Raw genomic sequence first — 21,896 nt, 5'->3', positions numbered from 1 at the left:
TCTCCAACTATTAGCTATGCCAAAGCCTGATAGAAAACGTGAGGGTGACCACACTTGTCTCGTGTGATAGATTTCTTAGCTCATGATCCATAACAGGATCTTACGTTCTGAGATGAAACTTCTGGCTAGAAATAGCATATCTCCTAGACAGCATATGCCCTGAGATTGCTAATTAAGAGAGGAGGTAGTTGGGTGCTTCAAACAAGTCCTTCCCAAATCTTGTGCTTTCCAGCTGTGCTGGGACTATAATCCCCAGAATTTGCAATTTGTAAATCCCAGTTCATTTGGAGGGCATCAAGTTGAAAAACACTGCTTCTCTCTGACACATGTTAAAATTGGATAAGGCAATGGAAATACTCAGGGAACCAAGCTCTGTAGTTTAGAATCACTACTTGAAAAACAACAGTCAACACAAAAATGTATTATCAGTCATGGCAAGAATTATATTGAAGTTGACTGTGTGTATGCATAGAACAGTTAACTGACTAAGGCATCTGATTCAGAAGCAAAGGAAAGACAGCTATTGCCTGCTTAACAGCAAATGGAAGTATCTTCAAACACTCAGGCAAAAAGTGCCTCCACAAGAAAATATTTTTCATGCATTTGTGTTTCTTTGTTTTCATCTGTAAAGTGCTAGCAGGACAACCTTATATGACAGCAACAGCTGCAAATGCTAAGTAGTCGGACAAGGAATATCAAATGGCCTAAATATCAAAGATTACCACACAGAATAAGACAAGAAAAAAATTAACAGTACTTTGCATACTTTGCAACACAATGTTATCTGAAATATCTTAGGAAACTGAAGGATGCCGGCAAGGCCTATGGGTTTCTAAAGAAGAGTACTGAGATGCTGCATTTAAATCAGAATACAGCTGGAAGGCACCTTGGAGGTCTTCTAGTCCAACCCTCCCCTGCTCAAGCAGGAGACTCTGTATCATTTCACATAGGTCTTTTCTTAAAAACGCCCAGTGATGAAGCACCTACAACTTCTGAAGGCAAGTTGTTAATTCGTTAATAGTTGGTTAATTGTTCTCACTGTTAGGAAGTTTCTTCTGGATCCTTATTAAAACAAACAATGATGTACAATCATTTAGATAAAACTCAATATTTTCCTGAAAGAAGCACTGCAATTAAGCCAAGTGACCTTAGGCACATGAGGTAGCTAAGGAATGTCTCGCCTCTTTTTTTGAGCCCATCATGCCCAAAGCAAACATATCTCAGTTCTCATTGGTGAAAGTGATGTTTTTGAATACAGGAAGTCCTCGACTTACAGCCATTTGTTTAATGACCATTCGAACTTACAATGGCACTGAAAAAAGTGAGTTATTACCATTTTTCACACTGAAAATCGCTCCAGCACCTCCGTGGTAACATGATCAAAACTCGGATGCTTGGCAGTGTCCCAGGGTCATGTAATCCCCTTTTGCCACCTTTTGAGAAAGTCAAGTCAGAGCAATCATATTACTAACTTAACAACTGCAATGATTCACTTAATAACTGTGGCAAGAAAGGTCTTAAAAGGGTGCAAAACTCACTTAACGATTGTCTTCCTTAGCAGTGGAAATTTTGGTCTCATCACATTAAACATCTACATTGTCATTTCTAAGTCTGGTAAATTATACCTGTTGTCAAGAGTTTGACTTTTTTATATTTAATCTTAGTTCCTTTTTTTTTACAATTTCTTTATTTTCATTACCAGAATTTGTAGTTCAATTGTATTTTTACCTATTATAGTGATAACATTAGTAGGTTATTGAAGTTTTACTTTAATTTTAACCAGCTCATCTTTCAATCCAGCCTCCCTTAATATATATTCAGCACACAGAATAAATAAAGAGAAATTATACATCCTAACTCATTCCTTTGCCAAGCTGAAACCAAGATGTTTCACCATATTCCATCCAGTGGCTTTCCATCCCGTGTGTTGGTTCCGATTATCCTACAAATATTGCAGAGTTTGGCATAGTTGAGCCTTTCTATGGTCAATAGAGCACACACTGACCTCTTTTCAGCATTCAGTTTCAGCATACAGGTGAAACTTGAAAAATTAGAATATCATGCAAAAGTTCATTTATTTCAGGAATGCAACTTAAAAGGTGTAACTAATATATGAGATAGACTCATTACATGCAAAGCAAGATAATCCAAGCCATGATTTGTCATAATTTAGATGATTATGGCTTACAGCTCATGAAAACCCCAAATCCACAATCTCAGAAAATTAGAACATTGTGAAAAGGTTCAATATTCTAGGTTCAAAGTATCCCACCCTAATCAGTTAATTAAGCCATAACACCTGCAAAGGGTTCCTAAGCCTTTAAATGGTCTCTCAGTCAGGTTCAGGAGGAATCACAATCATGGGAAAGACTGCTGACCTGACAGTTGTGCAGAAAACCATCACTGACACCCCTGCAAGAAGGGAAAGCCTCAAAAGGTAATTGCAAAAGAAGTTGGATGTTCCCAAAGTGCTGTATCAAAGCACATTAATAGAAAGTTATGTGGAAAGGAAAAGTGTCGAAGAAAAAGGTGCACAAGCAGCAGGGATGACCGCAGCCTGGAGAGGATTGTCAGGAAAAGGCCATTCAAAAGTGTTGGGGACTTTCACAAGGAGTGGACTGAGGCTGGGGTCAGTGCATCAAGAGCCACCACACAGAGACGGATCCTGGACATGGGCTTCAAACGTCATATTCCTCTTGTCAAGCCGCTCCTGAACAACAAACAATGTCAGAAGCATCTTACCTGGGCTAAAGAAAAACAGAACTGGTCTGTTGCTCAGTGGTCCAAAGTCCTCTTTTCTGATGAGAGCAACTTCTGCATCTCATTTGGAAACCAAGGACTCAGAGTCTGGAGGAAGAATGGAGAGGCACACACTGCAAGATTCTTGAAGTTCAGTGTGAAGTTTCCACACTCTGTGTTGATTTGGGGAGGCATGTCATCTGCTGGCGTTTGTCCACTGTGCTTCATTAAGTCCAGGGTCAACACAGCCATCTGCCAGGAGATTTTGGAGCACTTCATGCTTCCTTCCGCACACGAGCTTTATGGGGATGCTGACTTCATTTTCCAACAGGACTTGGCACCTGCCCACGCTGCCAAAAGCACCAAAACCTGGTTCAATGACCGTGGGATTACTGTGCTTGATTGGCCAGCAAACCCACCTGACCTGAACCCCATAGAGAATCTATGGGGCATTGCCAAGAGAAAGATGAGAAACATGAGACCGAACAATGTAGAAGAGCTGAAGGCCGCTATTGAAGCATCCTGGTCTTCCGTAATACCTCAGCAGCTTGAACTTCTGGCATCTCCCTTTCTATGTATCTCACTAATCTATATTGGAGATTGGAGATTGATCATCCTCCTCCTCCTCCTCCTCCCATCACCACCTGTCAACTTTGAAATGGACCTATGCTGCTGTAGCCATCTTTTCATTTCTTAGCTTGCCACACCTTATGGGGGGAGAGAGAAGTTTGGAATGTGAAACCAGAAAATAACAACAGATCGTCCCATGGGAACCAAGGTCATCTCAACAGTTGCTTGCCAGAGATTTGAAGGAGTTACCCTGGAGATACCAGAACACCTAATTGGACAATGTGATCTGTGGCAAGGAGGGAAGGGAATATCTATTCTTTATTTATGCGAAAACTGCAGGAAATAGCTAGAGTTGGTTTTGCTTTCCTGCATGCCAAAATGATGTACTCAATAAAGCTGTTCTTAAAGAGCCTTCGTGCAAATCATCTTGTTTTGCTGGCTTGGTTGTGTTTGTCAGTCAGAACCTTGATATTAAACCAACTGTAGCTATTTCCCACAATTTTCACATAATGAAATAATAGATATTCCCTTCCCTCCTTGCCACAGGACACTACCACCACCACTACCTTCTCCTCCCCCCCCCCCTTGCATACTCTATTAAGCCTCTTTTTGGGGGGGAGGGCATTATTATGTAGTTGACCTGTTCCAAATTCTTGGCTACTGCATTATTCTTCAGATTTGCCAACATGACTTTGTTAAACACTTCGCCAGTTTAGTTTCTGTTGCTTGTCATATTTCTGTAGAAATTCGATCAAGTCCTATAGCATTCAGACTTGGTAATGACTAGAGTGCTGATTTAAACTTCATCTGCTGGCACTAAAGTTCTTGGAAATACAGAATAACTTAGATATTAACACCTTCACTCTGCAGAATGTCAGAATGTCTCCTTCCATTTTTTAAAATTTTTCTTTAAATCAATTACTATATGTATCCACTGACATTCTTTAGCATACCATCTTGAGGTTAGAGTCTCTTGAGTTCAGATATCTTCAAGAATTGTTGCTTGTTTTTCCATGTCTGTTCCCACCTTCAATGTCATTACAGATTTTGTTGCTCCTTATTTTTTATATGAACTCTCTGAAATCTTGTGATTTGTTCCGTCTTTCTTGGATTTGGATTCTCTTCTTCACAAATTCTACTGCTTGTTCTGATTCCAGTTGGGTTTCTTGTTTCTTGATACGTCTAGTCCCATTTCACATTCATTCCCAACTTATTTGATTTCATTCTGTACTGCCTCTGGTTCCTTGTTAATGAGGTTTAGGATTTCAGAGTGATTACTGGTGCTCTTTCTGAAAATGCTGGCTATTGAAGAACGGATAGTATGTTACTATTTCATACCCAATACAGGCTATGTTCAGTGCCGAAAAGAAGAACACACTGCAGGAAGATACAAAAGGAGACTCTTACCAGAGGTCCAGCAACTTTGCTGTTTCCAAAAAACAATAAAGTACATAATGCTTAAGATGTATGTTTTTTAAAAATATAGTATTTTTAATAATAGTGTTAGTCTTGGGATGCACCCATTATAAAGCCTTCAGAACTGAAGGTCTTGGTTTCTCTAGTTACAAAGGAGTATGAAGATGTGCAGGGTAAGAGCTAGTTATACAGATGCTTCTTATCCACCTTGTTTCATCCTTGCTGAGATTCCTGTAGATGAACTTGTCATTTAGGTATAGTTGCATATGAAAGATCAGCAACCCTGGTCAAATATCATGTTTCATATAATTTATTTGTATGAACAAAGGTTAACACAACCTTCACATGTTACAAAGTTACAGAGAGCATTCTTCTCTGAGTGCATATTTACTATTTACGTGCAGTTGTCTAGAAATTCAGAATAAAAACAATGAAAACGGCAAATTAATACATTTGGATACCACTTTAGTCATAGTTTGTAACACTTACTTTTGGCAGATGTTTGGCTTTTAAACATTTTCTCCACCCAGTTAAGAGCCTTTCAGTTCTTTCTTTCAAAATTTTCCTCACTCCTCCTTGCAAAACTGTTTTAATTTTTTTTTTAAAAAAAAAAGCTCTCCCAACATACTGTGCAAGTTTTGAGGCCCTCCATAATTTTTCAATATCCTTGCTTATAATTTCTAAACTCACTTTCAAACTTTTCAGTAATACAACAGACCCATACAGTACCATGAATATGTATATATCTTTAGAAATGTGCATATTATGATTTACTAAAACCCAAACATATTCATTGCTCTGTTCTTTTTGGTTTCATCCTTTTAAAAACTTTTTATTAACCTTGTTGCAACTTGATAAAATTAGTAAACTTCTCATGTTCATAATATTCTGAATTCATTTTGTTATGAATCATTACAATAAGGACAAGTATTTAGCATTTCAAATGCAACAAAATACTGCTAATTGTCATATTTATCTGTCATGAAATCATTTAAGGAACCTAATAAGGTGTTTAGCTAGTTTTCTAGTTATCTCTAATTGTAGTATCTGTCTAATTGCCTGGATGATTACATCTTTCTAAAAAAGTCGGCCACATGTGGAGATAATCTCTTGCCTGTTTACAGCTTGGCCAACAACTAATATAGCAGAAGTGAATATTCCCAAGATTCTCTAAGGAATTAGATATATATTGGCTATAGTTCACTAGAATGATTTCAGTCAGTTTAAGTGTGCTGATTAGTGTTGTGTTGTAGTTTATTTTAAATGAACTGTTTGTTTAAATATTGTTGCAACTGGAAATCATAGATTTTTAAAATTTTAATATTTTTAAGCAGTGTGAATATACTATTCATTATATATGTATGCTTTTGTTACAAGTTAGAATTTTTCCCTCCTAAGAGGGAGGACACATGGACAGTGTGATAAAAAAAAATCCTATAAGAACAACCTTAACTAACTTCTGAGAGAATTGTAGATTATAAGGAAAGCAATCATTCCTGATCTTGCCAATTTCACTGAGCGTAATAATTTGCACCAGACCCAGTTATGCAAAACTCTTAAATTTGTGTTTTACTTTGGGCATACAAATTGAAATAATTGCAAAATCATTCATGTGCTTAGAAAAAAAAAGAACATGCTCAGTGCTTTGCAGAAATGGCACTAGACAGTTGAATGATAATCCTCTAGTTATCACTCTGTAATTACAGTATTGTCTAATAGTATTGTCTAGATTACTTTTGCTTTCCAAAATGTCTCAGGTGAGCACATTACCCACTGGAGAGATTTTAAGAAATACCAATATTTTTGTAAATGAGGTACAAAACATATGACATTTGAGCAAGTTTTTCTATGTCTTGAAGGTGTAGAATTGACTCTGAACATAAAACCACAATTCCTCCTTTACCCTGTGGATATGAATAGAAAAAAATCTGGGATACATGCAACACCCACATTAAAACTGCAAATGCTTTGCTTATCATACCAGATAGTGTTTCAAGACTTAAGGGGAAAAATTCTTTGGTGGCACAACAAAGTATCACAAGAAACAGTAGCTGGGGGTGGATGTACACTCTTTCTCCTCTTCATCTTCTTCCTCACCATCAACAGAAATGCTAAGTGTAAGATTCTTAATTCTGTCTTCACAAACCCATATAGAATGGCTATTCCTAAATGAAGAAAGTTATGCCAATATCATGTGTCAGCGGAGTTTTTCACAACATAAATGGTTGCTATGACTGTGCTGTCTTCAGATGATCAATAAAAACATTAACCCTTAAGCAACACATCTACTGAACTGTCATCAGCCATAATGAAGTATAGCCATATTTTAGAGCAAGTGATCAGCCTGCTCTATTGCCTTCATGTGATCTCACTTGGTGCTAGTAAAAAACCTTCATATGATTCACTCTTTTGAGGACTGAATACATTCATGCATCGCATCCCGTTACACGCTACATACAATCCCTTTACACGCAAAGTAAAATTTATGCTGGTCCCTTCTTACAAGACAAAGATAACTGCAAAGACTAAATAAAAATATACATTTTGTAAATAAACCCTGATGACAGTAGATCTCTCATTCAAAGAAGAGAAGAGCAGTCTGAGAAATACTAAAGGAGACAATTCTGGGTCATGTAATTATAGATTCATTAAAAACAGGATTCCCTGATTAAGCACAGGTAGCCATCGACTTACAATTGAGCAAAGATACACGGTCATAAGTCATGCTGGTCATTAAGTAACTCACCATATGATTGTGCCCCATTTTATGAGCATTTTGTGGTGGCTGTTAAATGAATGCCATGGTTCATTAAGTGAATCTGATGTCCTCAGTGAGCGGGGTTTCTTTTGCTGGAAACCAAAAGTAAACGCTGATTTTCAACAAAAAAAGATATCACTGGGACACAACAAAACACTGTAAATGCGGAGCAGTTACCAAGCACCCAAAATGTGATCACATAACCATGGGGAAGACCTGGCCTTTGAAACTTGGAATCCAGGTCGTAAGTAGTCTTACAGAGCTCTGTCATAACTTTGGTCACTAAGCAACAAGTCATAAGTCGAGGATTTACCCGGACTTGCGTTCTGATACAACTTATGCAGACTCTCAATAAACCCAAACTAAATCTCATGTCTACCTACAGGTCTTTCAGCTTGTGCATTTTTCAGCAATCTCTATATGTGGTCCACTATGTGTGCCTTTGCAGTCAGTTATTCAACCCTGATAAGATGCCAAAGAGAGAGGAACCCCCTGTAGAGAAATGTGTAAGAACTGGTTTGGTTTGATGATAAATGCCTCACTCTATCAAACCCAGGAACATTGTGTGTTAAGCTCACTCAGCACCTTACTCTTCACAATGATTACTGACAAACCACTGTGTCTTCTGTTGGACTGGAAATTTCTTCTTGCTCTATCTAATTGCCAAAATTTTGCTGGATTATATTTTGTTTTGTCTCAATCTTAAGTAAATATACAGGTAGTCCTCAACTTACAGCTTACAACAGTTCATTTAGTGACCATTCAAACTTACCACAGCATGGTGTTTTTCACATTTATGACCACTGCAGCATCCCTCTGGCCACATGGTCAAAATTCAAACACTTGGCAACTGACTCGTATTTATGTCGGTTGCAGTGTCCCGGGGTCAAGTGATTGTCTTTTGTGACCTTCCGACAAACAAAGTCAAAGGGGAAGCCTGATCTACTTATCAACCATGTTACTAACTTAACAACTGGAGTGATTCACTCAACAGTTGTGGCAGGAAAGCTCATAAATTCAGGCCAAGTTCACTTAACAACTTTCTCTCTCAACAACAGAAATTTTGGGCTCAGTTGTGGTTATAAATCAAGGATATTTTTATTTTAAGTATTAGAAAGGAAAAGAAACAGTAGTATTTCTTTTAATTTTACTTGGGGAAGGACGGATTATCTCAATCTTACCCAACTTTACATCCTTAGAAAGAAATAAACAGATAAAATCCACCAGAAATAAGTTTTATCACAGTTACATGCATGAAAATTAAGAGAACGCCCGGTTTCTAATATGATGCTGAAATGATAGCCTGAAATGATATTTTCCTCTGTTGTTCCACCAAATATTTTTGGCACTTATCTGCTACCTTATACCATGCACTAGATATTTCTCATACCCAATTTAGAATCTGTTCCTCGACCAGTCTCTCACTTTCTATTCTAACACATACTGAAAATATTTCTGGAAAGTATTTCTCCAGAAATTCTCTTGCTTAAAAATATTTTGAGTAACCTTCGTAATTGTCCCGTGCTTTCAACAGAATGAGACCTGTTGGAGATCTCCCAGAATGGAAAAACATACACACAGCCCTTCCAAGGAAAACTGATTATCTGATAGCATTGCCGAAACTAAGCTAATAGTCAGAATGTGTATCTAAAATAAGCCTCCACAAGGCCAACAACGACACCACCTTTAAAGAATAGGACCATAGGAGGAGAAAAAAAAATCAATCAAACTGTTTAGTTCAGACTTGGTCCTTTGCATCGTAACTTTTTAAAAAAATATATGGCATGAGGTAGAAATTAATAAGTGTAAACAATATCATTGGTACCTTGCTGGGAATGCAAGAGCAGGACTGGCCCTTCCCAAACGATTAATGAAGCTGTGGGGTGACTCATCGCCGACCTAGGCTGCAAGTTGCCCTCCTGCCTTCTGTCGCACAGCTCCCTTGTTCAGTCCTGTACAGTCTGAGTGCTGAGTCCTGATTCATGGTTTCAAGCTCCAATCAGGAATGCAGCCATTGAAAACTCAGAACTATTTTTACTCTTGACCAGTCACAGCCTCTCTGTTCCATAAAGACTTCTAAAGATAAAACCATCCTCAGCTCGTAGAGAGAGAGAGAGAGAGAGAGAGAGAGAATGTGTGCCTGTATGAATTATGGGATCCCTGGCATTCTTTAAGCTTCTAAACTATGGAGTTGTTTAGAGGGAAAACTGTAATAAATCAAAAGTCATATAGTTGATTTGTATTAGTGTATTTCTAGCTATAGAAATCATCCTGGAAATAGAAATAAAACATTTATTTCCAGGGGTGGGATTCAAATTTTTTAACAACCGGTTCTGTGGGCATTGCTTAGTTGGTGGGTGTGGCTTGGTGGTCATGTGACTGGGTGGACATGGCTTTGGTGGTCATGTTACTGGCTGGGCGTGACCAACTCAACATCACTCACATCGAGGCACGCATCTCCTCGCCTGGCTTCTCGTGACTGTGGGGAGGCTGCAACAGTCGTAAGTGTGAAAAACAGTCATAAGTAATTTTTTCAGTGCCACTGTAACTTTGAATGGTCACTCCACACAAGCAAAATACCAGCAAAGGAGGGGAAAAAAACTCCAGAGAAGTTCTTGAGACAGGAAGTCTAGTCTTGCCAAGAATGTAATAAGGGTTAACGGAGAGGCAGTTTCTATAAACAATACCAGAATGTTTCCTTCCTGCCTTCCTTACAGGATTAGGCCAGTAATTTCTTCTAACAACCAGTTCTCCAAACTGCTTAGAATGTTAACAACTGGTTCTAGCGAATAGGTGCGAACTGGTAGAATCCCACCCCTGTTTATTTCCCTTGTTCATTTGAGATTTCCCCCCCCAAAAAAATATGTCATATACATGTACAAATGACATTCAAAAGAATGTCAGTGACATATGCAAAAGAAATACACAATTAAACAAATCTCTGTCCCCTCTTTTTGGAGGAAAACAGGAGCCCAGGAGCCGCCAATCCCCGGCCCGTGGATCAGTAGCAGGCCACGACCTGCTGGGAACTGGGCTGTGCAAGCAGTGGGTGAGCATGAGAAATTCCATTTGCACAAGTGGCAGGCACATGCACAAAACTATCCTGTCCCCCACCCCCCACCCCCCGCTATCGCTGCCACCAGTCTGCACAGACAGAAGGGTTGGAGACCACTCATATAGCCTACAATACAAAGTAGCAACTATAAGAGAAAAGGGGTTCAAAATTGGCATATTGCAGCTTGGTTCAGATATGGTCTCTGAGAAATCCCATTTTCTTCAACTGAGAAGAAACTCTGCACACTTACACTAACAACTAACCTTTTCTGTACTTCAGTTTCTCTTTTTCCAAAATCCTGTTTTTATCTGTCTGTCTCTTACATTATTTCCCTACAACTCAAGTGATGTTACCTTCTCCAAGCTCTGACTGTGACATCCTTCTTAAATATCAACAAATAAATAACTGGCAGCTTTGTAATTTACAAAATAAAATCAAGCAATACGTTCAGAGACAATACTTTTCTGTCTCAATAAGGATGCTTCAGTGCCTGCCAATGACACACCCACAAGTGCAAAGGGTAAGAAACAAAACTATCTTCCCAAAACTCTTGGCCATTTGCAAAAGGATAATATAATCATGAATTCTTATCAGCAGATACTGGCACATGGATTCTCTACAGCAGAATGGATTCAAAGCTTGGGATGATAGCAAATCATCCTCCATGAATTCTATTTCACAACAGGCATTGGACTTTGAATCTACAGATTTTTTTTTTAATAGTTTCCATAGAGATACCAAGTATCATAAACTCTGAGCTGCTTCACAGGATAGTTTGCTTGTTGGATATACAATGTTCAATAACCTTTTGAAGCTCAGACTTTTTTTTTTTTTAAAGTGAGCTTTTCATCTGTTCATATAGACAAAAAACACACACATCAGGGACCTCAGTACAAACATGTGTGTGAAACATTCTTTTTTTTTAAAAAAAAAAGCTCTCCACATGCCTCTTCTGTGAATATTTGCACTTATAAAAATAAAGGAAACATGTGGACCAGCTAAAATTTCCACAGCTTCAAAAGCACTTCTAACTTCTTTCAAAAACTTCCCCTTTATTAAAAAGAGAAACACTTTAATCATAGTGGAAAAAAACATTTAAAATAACAATAAGAAAGTCTCCCCAGCACATTGCATTCCCTATTTACCTCAACTCTTCTGAATGAGGAACATTTATTTTCCAAATGCACTCTGAAAGTAAGTGGGTTATATATTCTATGTATTGTATTCTTCTCCACCAGAAAATGTCTAGAATTCACATCCAATCTCAGTCCCAAGAAGAAAGTAATTTTCAATTCTGATGCTTCATGGGGGATTAAAGGGATAAGGCACCCCATACAGGGGTGGAGAGGGCAGAGGAATTCACTTTCTACTGAGTCCAACTATTTGCCCGTCTCCTGGCAACAACTATCCATAGTTTCAGGTGGGAGTTTTTTCTAAACCCACCTAGGGATGCCTGGGACTTTCTGCATTTAGTATTAAACACATGCGTAACTATGGCTGTGACCCAGAAACCGTATGGCTCTGCTTACCCGCTCTGTTTTAGGCATCCCAGAAAGTCCAGCGCTTTCATGTACTTATAGCTCAGGAGTCCCAGGCACACTTTCTCCAAAGATCAGCTGCCATCATATTCTGAGGCAGACAAGTAATGTATGAGTCCACCATCATCCCTGTAATTGTTGGCCAGTGTAACATGATGTGTTATTGTCAGGACAGAGCCAAGGTTTGTGGCACCAGGACAAATTGAAAATAGATTTCTTTTATGGTTTCATATGACTTCGTTCATATGTTTTCATTTGACATATGTAAGCATCTTTCATGTTTATATGGATCTCTCCTTCCCCCAAAATCTTTAAATTATATTTTACCTCTATATCTGACCAGTTTCTGACCAGGTTGCATCAACGGCTTTGAAACTTCTGGAGGTTTTTAAGAAGAGATTGGACAACAGTTTGTCTGACATGGTGGCTATAGGGCAGTGGTGGTGAACCTTTTCGGCATTGAGTGCCGAAATGGGAGTATGCGTGCATATGCGCATGCACCAGAAACTGGAAGAGCACTCCCCAATGCACCACATGGGAGCGTCAGAAACCAGAAGCTCAGCTTCCCAGTGCACACATGCATGCTGGCCACCTGGTCTTCCAGTTTCTAACACGCATGCATGTGCGAAGACCAGCTGGCTGGCACACACATGCGTGCCAGGGAGCTGCTTTTCCAGTTTACAGCACTCCCACGCAAGCAAAGACCAGCCGGCCAAAGTATTCCTATGTGACCGGTGTACTTCTTCTTTTATAGTCTTCTCACACAGATTCTAATGGGAACATATTATGAGATGTACTAATGTACTGAAGGTGGACTTGTTCCTCTTCCCCCCAAAACAGAATCCTTTTTCAGATTGATTTACAGAAATGGCTACTACGTATATCTCCATTCTGCTATGAAGACCCATGATGCTGATTGATGCCATGTTAGGTTGGGATGATTGTGATGGAGCTAAACACCCAAATTTTATTGAAATTCATCTTCAATGCTTTCCTGAAAACAAAAGACTACTGGGCCATGGGTAACTGATTACTGAAAAATGCACGAACTAATTTACTATTGCATTTTTACAAAGACTTAGCACACACACACAAAAACCATAAGCAATGTGTTGCCTCCAATTATTTTTGAACTCAGTTTAGCCAATTCAAATCAGCTTTTGGGGCTGTTAAAAATGAAGACCTTTCACTCTGAATGATGCGTTGCGGGTCCCAGTGCCGGGATGAATCAGCTGACGACCTGCACCCAGGCAGACTGTCTGGGCGGGCTCCTCTTGATGGCAAAGATGACAGCGACACAAAGGTTTCTTTTGGTGAGAGGAAGCCCAGATAGTACTACGCACCTCTCTTTTATTGTGCAGCAAGCAGGGGGGGGGGGTTAGGTTACACATGAGGTTAGACAGGAATAGGGAATATTGCCATATATGGCTAATCCTTATGCTATAGCCAACTCAGGTTTTACACGTTGCTGTTCCTATAGTGTCGCCCTATATGTGTATTGTATGTGTATTGGGTTTTCTGTGTACGTGACTTCCTACTGATGTGTCATGATATCGCAACATCTCCTCTGTTTTTTATTATTTTGAGGCCACTCTGTTCTTTATGCTGCAGGATCTAGTCCTCTTCCGAGTCCAAGTCCTGCCGGCATATTAGAATGCGAGGGCCGTCTCCTTTTTCTGGGTATTCATCTTCGTTCTCCTCCGAGTCCGAAGTGAATGCCAGTAGAGACCTTTTTTCTGCTGGAGTGTTGATCTCGGACCTTATTTTTACAAGCATGTTTATGTTGGTAATCTCAGTATCAATAATGGCCAGTCGTTTTTTGAGGAATTGCATTATTTTCCCAAATACACAAGGGCCCATGGCACACAGCAATAGGAGCAATATTAATGGTCCGGCAATTGAGGAAAGAAGTGTTGTGAGCCATGGGGAGAAATTAAACATATTATGATACCAAGTGTTACCTGCTTCCCTTTCCTTTTTGCGTATTTCCAACCGCTCTTTTAATTTATCTAATGAATCTTAAGACACAGCCAACAATCATTGGTAATTGCAGGGTTGCTGGCATTGAGGAGGAGGTAACTAGAGTTTATTAACCGTAGCAAAGGTTGGGGAACTGTATGGCCTGGACGATATTCTACCAGGGATATGTTTCTATTTGGACCTACTTGGATAGCGGGCCGCTCAATGACGAGTTTTATAGTAAAGCTATTGCCATAGTCGTACCCATCAGCATAAATCCGGATTCCCTAGGTAAGACCCGCCTCCCACAGTGTAGTCAGCCTTTTCCCTCCCGCTGAAAACAATATACATGGGATTACATGGAGTCCATATGCCCCCTGAGGGGCAATCAGCTTGATGCCAAGAACCATTTTGGAAGGCAAAGATATAATCGTCTTTGATCGGTGGTGACCAGGAGAGACATGACCAAGCGGCACAGAAGGCGTCTGCGGGGCCTCCGCAAACGCGAATATTCTCACGAGTCTGTTATGTCCAGGGCAAATATAAAATCGATAGCGATGGACGAATCCCAGAGAAGGTGTGGGTGTCTCGGTCGTGCTGGTGTAGGCGGTGAGGCCTACCAATATCTGTCCGACATCAGCTTTGAGGGTAGGTCACCAGGTGTATGGGTGAGTGGTGTTGCTGATGGAAAATAAGACATGATCGTAGGCATCATATATTGTCCAAGTTTGTTTCACTGGCTGGTATAGATTGAGGGGGTTTGCAGGCAATGTTTGTAGGAAAAAGGAAGAAAATAATGCAGTGAAGAAGAGGAAGCAGTTATTCATCATGGAGCTTCAGCCAGTGGAGATCCAGAGGGTCTGCGTTGGGTTGTGGCTGATCAGGCGGGGAGGTGTGGCAAGGGTGCACACAGCGACCAGGAATCCAGAGAACTTTTTCAGGTAACTGAATTGCAGCATAGCCTCGCCCCCAGGTGATAAGTTCAGCAGGACCCTTCCAAGCTGGATCTGGGAGTTGCCTGTAATAGACAAGTGGTCTTGCAGTGGGGAGAGAAGGTTTAGTGAAATGACGAGACACAGCAGACGAGGGAGGGTTTCCAGTGAGGTTAAGGAAATTAAGAGTATACAAACAGACATTTAACAGATTTTGCAGTGTTGGGAGGTTGGGGGGGCTAATCCCTTTTGACCCCGTGTACCGATCAAGGGCTTGTTTAAGCGTTTGGTTTGCCCTTTCTACAATAGCTTGCCCTTGGCTATTGAAAGGGATTCCAAATTTGTGGTTAATGGACCAATGATGGCTAAACTCCGAAAAAGCAGAGCTTGTGTAGGCAGGTCCATTATCCGTTTTTAGTATTTTTGGACATCCCAACACTGAAAAGGTTCGAATACAGTGGTTGATTACCTGTTTTGCATTTTCGCCCCTTTGGGGCATGGCCAATATGAATCCTGAATAAGTATCAATGGTAACATGAAGATATTTCCATGGGGCAAAAGGAGGGTATTGAGTAACATCCATTTGCCACGTATCACATGCCTGAAGTCCCCTGGGGTTAACCCCTTGAGGGATAGCTTTCGCTTGGAGACTGCATGTGGGGCATTGTTGGATGATGGCAATTGCTTCAGCCATGGTAATGCCAAATTGTTTGACCAGAGCCTTTTTATTTTGGTGAAAATAAGCGTGGCTTTCTCCTGCCGTTAAGGGGGCAGGTTGTGTTTGAGCAGCAAAAACCTGTTGGCAAGCAGTATCGGCTCTGACATTTCCCTCAGAGAGGTAACCTGGGAGGTGCTAAAAGGGAAGTCTCCAAGGAGCGGGAAAGATAAGAGCCATATATGTGAAATACTACTTGAGTGACATGCAAGCTGTCAGAGATAAGATTGATTGGGATGTGAGGAAATTTTTCCAAGGCTAAGATGACGGCTGCTAATTCTGCTTTTTGGGCTGAGGTCTGAAGAGTTGTACGACAGGAATGCCATACTTAGAAGCAGCAGTTTTTAATTCCTTTAACAAAGCCCACTCCAATGGAGTATAATGAGGGACAGGATTACCCCCAGCAGCAGGGGTTTGAAGAATCATAGGGAAACAAGAAAGATCATCTGCAGATAGCTTTCCTTCCGCCAAAGCTGATTGAAAGGCATTACGGACAGGAGGATCTGTCACCGTGGAGGAAGGAGGCAACAGAGAAGAGTCAAGGGGTGGGGGGGAGTAGGGTGGAGGTGACGAGGCAGCAACAGGACAGAGTTCAGCAGAAGGTGGGTCTGAGGAATCATCAGGAAAGAATCATCAGGAAAGAGAATATTAAGGGCAGCCATAATGGCACGCCAAGAACAAATAACCTGAGGCGGAGCCCTAGGTGGTTCATGCATCCATTTCCCCATCCGTTCCCAAGAGGAACGTTTAAGAGTGCCTTCCGCGGGATACGCGGGGCAGTGTTGTTGAACATAACTCAAAAAATCATTCAAATACTTTTTTGACAGAGGATATACATTTGTGCCATTAGCCTTTTGCAAATAATTTGCCTTCTTCACTAAAGAGAGAAGTTCATCCCTATGCTTGAGCTGAACTTGAGAAAGTGAGGAGCCCATACTTACGATGCGCGAGCCTATTCCAGGTGCGTAGTACAGGAGTGAAGGAAGCGTATTCCTAGACAAGAATCACGCTTTGTCGGGGACGTATCGTTAAGACGATCACGTCGGGGTCACCAGTTGATGTGTTGCGGGTCCCAGTGCCGGGATGAATCAGCTGATGACCTGCACCCAGGCAGACTGTCTGGGCGGGCTCCTCTTGATGGCATAGATGACAGCGACACAAAGGTTTCTTTTGGTGAGAGGAAGCCCAGATAGTACTACGCACCTCTCTTTTATTGTGCAGCAAGCGGGGGGGGTTAGGTTACACATGAGGTTAGACAGGAATAGGGAATATTGCCATATATGGCTAATCCTTATGCTATAGCCAACTCAGGTTTTACACGTTGCTGTTCCTATAGTGTCGCCCTATATGTGTATTGTATGTGTATTGGGTTTTCTGTGTACGTGACTTCCTACTGATGTGTCATGATATCGCAACATCTGAAGGCAATATAACCGCTAGTAATAAATTAATGTTTTAAAAAGTAACTGGAAAATGTAATTAACTTTCTTCATAAATACTGAAAATGAGTCACCCTGGCACATAAAATGGGTATGCAGAATATAATATGTGTTCAGATGGTCATGCATGTGCAGCAGGGATCAGAAATACCCATTACATTATTGCAAAGTGACCTTATGGAGATTCTGGGAACAGATAGCGTAGCTGCTGAAGACTTTGACACCAGCTTCAATATTTCATGCTGAAATGTCAACATTTGCAAAAAGGCTTCTGACACAGTCCAACCATTTTCTATATCGCCATCAGGATTGAAGTCTTACAGGTTCAGAAAAAAATCAAAAATTAGGCACGAAGGAACACAATTGCTCCTTAAACAGAGATTCCCCTGTCCCCATTTCTATCTAATGCTAAGTAATCTTTAATTTTACACCCCTTACCCAGTTCCTAAACCCTCTGTCAGGAGACTGGATGTCAACCTTGAATTACTATATAATGCACTCTTCTCCTTTCTCCCAGCAACAGCAGTGATCTACTCTGCAGAAATGATGTAACCCAGCTGTCAGCTTCAGTGCCACCTCCTGCCTCTGAGCATAATAGGAATATACTTGTGGACTTCTGTTTCTACTGTTCTTTTTCTCATGAGAAGTAACCTCCAGACTCTATGACTACAATTACTGATCTGCCGTCTCCCTATATATCAACCAATCAAGAAATGGCAATATATATTCTAGCAGCTTAAAGAATTTACCCTCAAAGAATGCTACAATAATTCTTGGCTAAAATATTGCTGAATTAATTTGCCACCATGTATCCTCTAAAAGCACTAAAGAGCTTGTGTCTAACATTTCCAAAATAATAGAAATAACAATGTCTATTAGATATAAGCATTTACCATATTAATGAAAGCTAAAGTTTATACTAGAAGGACAAATCGATTTCCTAGTAGGAGCTGGCTACTGATTAAAACAGTCCTTGCAAATTACTGTTTGTCTCGCTTTCCACAAGACTGATTACCGATCTGACTTGGTTTGACTTAGATTTATAGATAACAGAAGCAGGAATTAAAACAATTATTATCATTAATGCAGCCTTTCTATTATTAAGTGCCATTTATGTGAGATTATGAGGATGGGAAAAAATGGAAATAAGATATAGATATAAACAATGAAGAACTAAAAGTCAATGGGCAGCTTACTTCATAAAAGGCAGGTTATCCTATGTGGCAAGGAATCTGGGAAAAAATATTTGAAATCATTCAAAAAGACTCCACCTTAATACATGTCCTATAAACGACGGTTGGAAATCCTCTTACAATTTCCAAGGTTCTGTATGTACCCCCAAGCTAGCAGTAAAGATATCTTACGTGAAATCTTTATACTTCATGCTTCCGTGATTTTGACCAACTGCTTTGGGGCTTGACCAAAATAGTTGCTGCTATTGAATATTTGAACTGGCAATGTCCCAAGTTACTTTGCTTCAAAAACATGAAGAAGTGAAGCATTAAATTTTAAAATGCTTAGCTAGCATAATGTTAATGCTTTACCATTCTGTATGAAATCACACACATATTCTGCAGAAGAGTTTTGCATACATCTCAGCACATAATTGGGAACATAAGTTATAAAGCCTGGAAATAATGCCATATGCAATTTGGACAAGGCCTTGTATGGCCTAGCAAAGAAGCCCTAGCATGTCCAGCAGTGGTGGGTTTCAAAGTTGTTTACTATGAGTTTGGTGGGTGTGGCTTGGTGGGCGTGCTTTGTGCATGTGCAGAGGCTTCCCTACTCACCTCCTGCAATCATGCACTCTCCCTGTGTTCTCAGCAGCTGATGCGCAACAATCTGCTGTGCCGCGCAAAACAGCTGCGCTTCAAAAGCAGGAAATAAAAGGTCAGTATGGGAGCCCCGGCAGGGGGTGGGCCTAAAAAAGCAGATTGTCGGAACTACCGAACTGGTTGAACCGGGCCGAGCCAGTAGCATCCCATCCCTGATGTCCAGCATGGCTTCACAAACGGCCAGGACAGGAGTCCCTGGTTAGCAGTGGGAGAAGAAGGTGGAACCAGCAGGATAGGAGAGCCAGCCCTATGCAGGGCACAAAATGGCAGGACCAGCTTTCAAGACTTAATATTATGGAGGTGATTAATATTATGGGGGGAAGCAACATGACTACTGCAGTGGCTGAGCTTCTTGGTATCACAGTTGAAATGGACAACAAACAAACCACTGGTGGGTCAGTGGTTAAAGTATAGTACTGTAGGCAAACTATCCACAGCCTGGAATTTAATCCTGATGGGACTCAAAGTTAACTCAGCCTTCCAAGGTCGATAAATGAGGACCTAGATTGTTAGGGCCATATGCAAACAATGCTTCTATTTTTTAATCTACCCAGAGTTCTGTAGAATGCTATAGGGTGGTACATAAGTCTAAATGCTCTTTGCTCAAGAGCAATGCTTCATTTGTGCTTTTCATCTGAGGAGATGATGGCTAGAAGGCTGTATCAAAATCACACATAATACTCTGCCATCACACAAGTCAATATTCTCAATATGTTTCCCATAGTTAGAAATGAATTAATCTCTGCCCATTCTATGGGGAGAGTAAACCAAAGGAAACCTTCCTTTTCTTTACTGTACAGATAATGTCTCCTCTGCTGCTCCAGATTAGCAGAAACTTTTTTCTTTCTTTAGTTTGGGTAGATAAAATGGCAGAAGCCGCAATGCCCATTATAGAGAGTAGATCAACCAGAAGATGATAGCTGTGGAAGGAAATAGGCTCCCACTTCCTCCTTTATTAATGTGTAAGTTTCCCAGCAGGATTTGACAAACTGATAGAAAAAGGAAGATGACTGTGTGAAGATTGTTCTTTATCTCCACAAGATTCTAATTTAGAAGTTGGAAGGTTTTTAACTTTCACAAAATAAAACTGGAGGGAAAAATGCAACAGTGAGCAAAAATAAAAACAAATCACCTCTATCTGCTAGGCAATTTAATTGCATTTTGAGCAGCATATTCAAGATCAACATTTTTAGAGTCATGCATATAAACTGGATTATGCATCTTCCTTTAGTGAAATATTCAATATTCAACAGATAAACAATTTTCAACATCATTTACATTTAAAGAAATCAGTAGAGGTGGGAAAATGCATTTTATCAGGCAAGACAGTCAAGCTAATAAAACAAAGCAGCTCCTGGTTGATAAGTAAATTCATTTCTGCAACGGTTTGCTTTATATTCTGTTTTAATACTGAGTGCCTGTAATGAGGTAAGCTTCAGGATGATAAAACAACTATTCACTTTTTGGCTGAGCAAACTCTGGATTAGCTTTTTATTTAAAATGAAAGTAAGTTTGCAGACTTCTGATATGGGCCTAAGATAAGCCATGATATTCAGCTAGAGCCTTTTCCAAACAAGGCTTTTGTTCTGAAACCATAGTCTTTTGTTACTTAATTTGTAAGGAAATCTACAAATATCACAGCTCAATTAAATTATCTTTGTTCACTCATGTTTTACAGATCTGATTTACAGTTTATTTTAAAAAAATATCCAGTCTATGCAATAAAGGCAAATTGCTATTTACAAACACACACACAAACATATGAACACACAATTAACCTGAAAGCTGCCCATTTCAATTTGATCCTATTTTATTGTTTTCTCATTCAGGACATTTGGAAGAAATTCGTGGTCAGTTACTTCTTAGATAACCACCTTTTATTTCTCATGTACAGAGGTTATTACATTACTAGCATCCTGCTACTATTTTTGTCTTTATTCTATGTATTTCATGGAAATGGTGCAATTTAACTGAACGGAAAGAGTTAGCATTAAGGGGAAAAGAAAGAAAGAAGTAATTACATATTCAGGGAAAAGAAAGCAGCCAAGTATAGGGCAATTCAGGGGCAATTTTATATTAATCCTATAGGTAGGCCAAGTAGGAAAGCAATAAAATGAGTTGAACCTTTGAATATGAAAGTTTCAATTGGTATTTAAAAGACTCTTGACTGAATGAAACAACCTTCTTGTAGGCATTATAGCAAGATGGTAGCTATGGGAATGCTGGGAAAGAGAGGGTTGTATTAAGTATTTGTGAAAAGCCACCATTTTAATTCTATTTCTAGAGATTGTGTGAAATCAGTATCTCACTATGAGGTAGTAGGCTTTAGTGTGAATGAATTAAATTTATTTGAGAATACTAATGAAGCCATTTTGAGAATACAGTTAAGGGCTATTCATAAAATGTTTTACCCTTTTGAAGCTTTATTTCATTATCTAAATTGAAAGCATTCATAAAATGCTTTCTTATTGTTTTGATACAAACTTTTGATGTCTTCAGTGATGACGTGACACTTCACTCAAGGATCTTCCAGATACAGGTACTCCTTGACTTATGACCACAATTGAGTCCATAATTTATGTTGCTAGGTGAGACAATTGTTCAGTGAGTTTTGACCCATTTTACAACTTTTCTTGCCATAGTTATTAAGTGAACCAGTGAAGTTGTTAAGTTAGCAACACAGTTGTTAAGTGAATCTGGCTTCCCCATTGACTTTGCTTGTCAGAAAGTCACAAAAGGATTATCCCATGACCCCAAGACACTGCAACCATCATAAATATCAACCAGTTGTCAAGCATCTGAATGTTAATTACATGACCATAGGGATGCTGTAATGGTTGAAGTGTGAAAAACAATCATAAATCATTTTTTTCAGTGCCTTTGTAACTGAATGGTCACTAAATGAACTGTTTCTATGTCAAGGACTACCTGTTCTTGCCA

At 39.8% G+C, this 21,896-nt stretch overlaps 1 protein-coding gene across 10 annotated transcripts in view; it reads right to left on the bottom strand.

Moving 5' to 3' along the window:
- Positions 1-21,896, bottom strand: part of TSPAN4 (tetraspanin 4) — a 754,211-nt gene that overhangs the window by 374,769 nt on the left and 357,546 nt on the right. The window contains exon 1 of one of the 10 annotated variants that reach the window (XM_087920953.1): positions 9,309-9,380. The exons of the other annotated variants lie outside the window; for them this stretch is intronic. Coding sequence (XP_087777079.1) covers positions 9,309-9,375 — 67 coding nt within the window. The 5' untranslated portion in view covers positions 9,376-9,380. Of the gene's footprint in view, positions 1-9,308; positions 9,381-21,896 lie in introns of those variants that run through there. 10 annotated transcript variants of the gene reach the window in all.

Source organism: Pseudonaja textilis, chromosome 1 (assembly GCF_049901715.1).
Source record: "Pseudonaja textilis isolate UNSWEBS1 chromosome 1, rPseTex1.2, whole genome shotgun sequence".
Taxonomy (NCBI): domain Eukaryota; kingdom Metazoa; phylum Chordata; class Lepidosauria; order Squamata; family Elapidae; genus Pseudonaja; species Pseudonaja textilis.
Note: the sequence above shows the minus strand (reverse complement) of the source record. Positions and strands in the feature narration are given on the sequence as shown.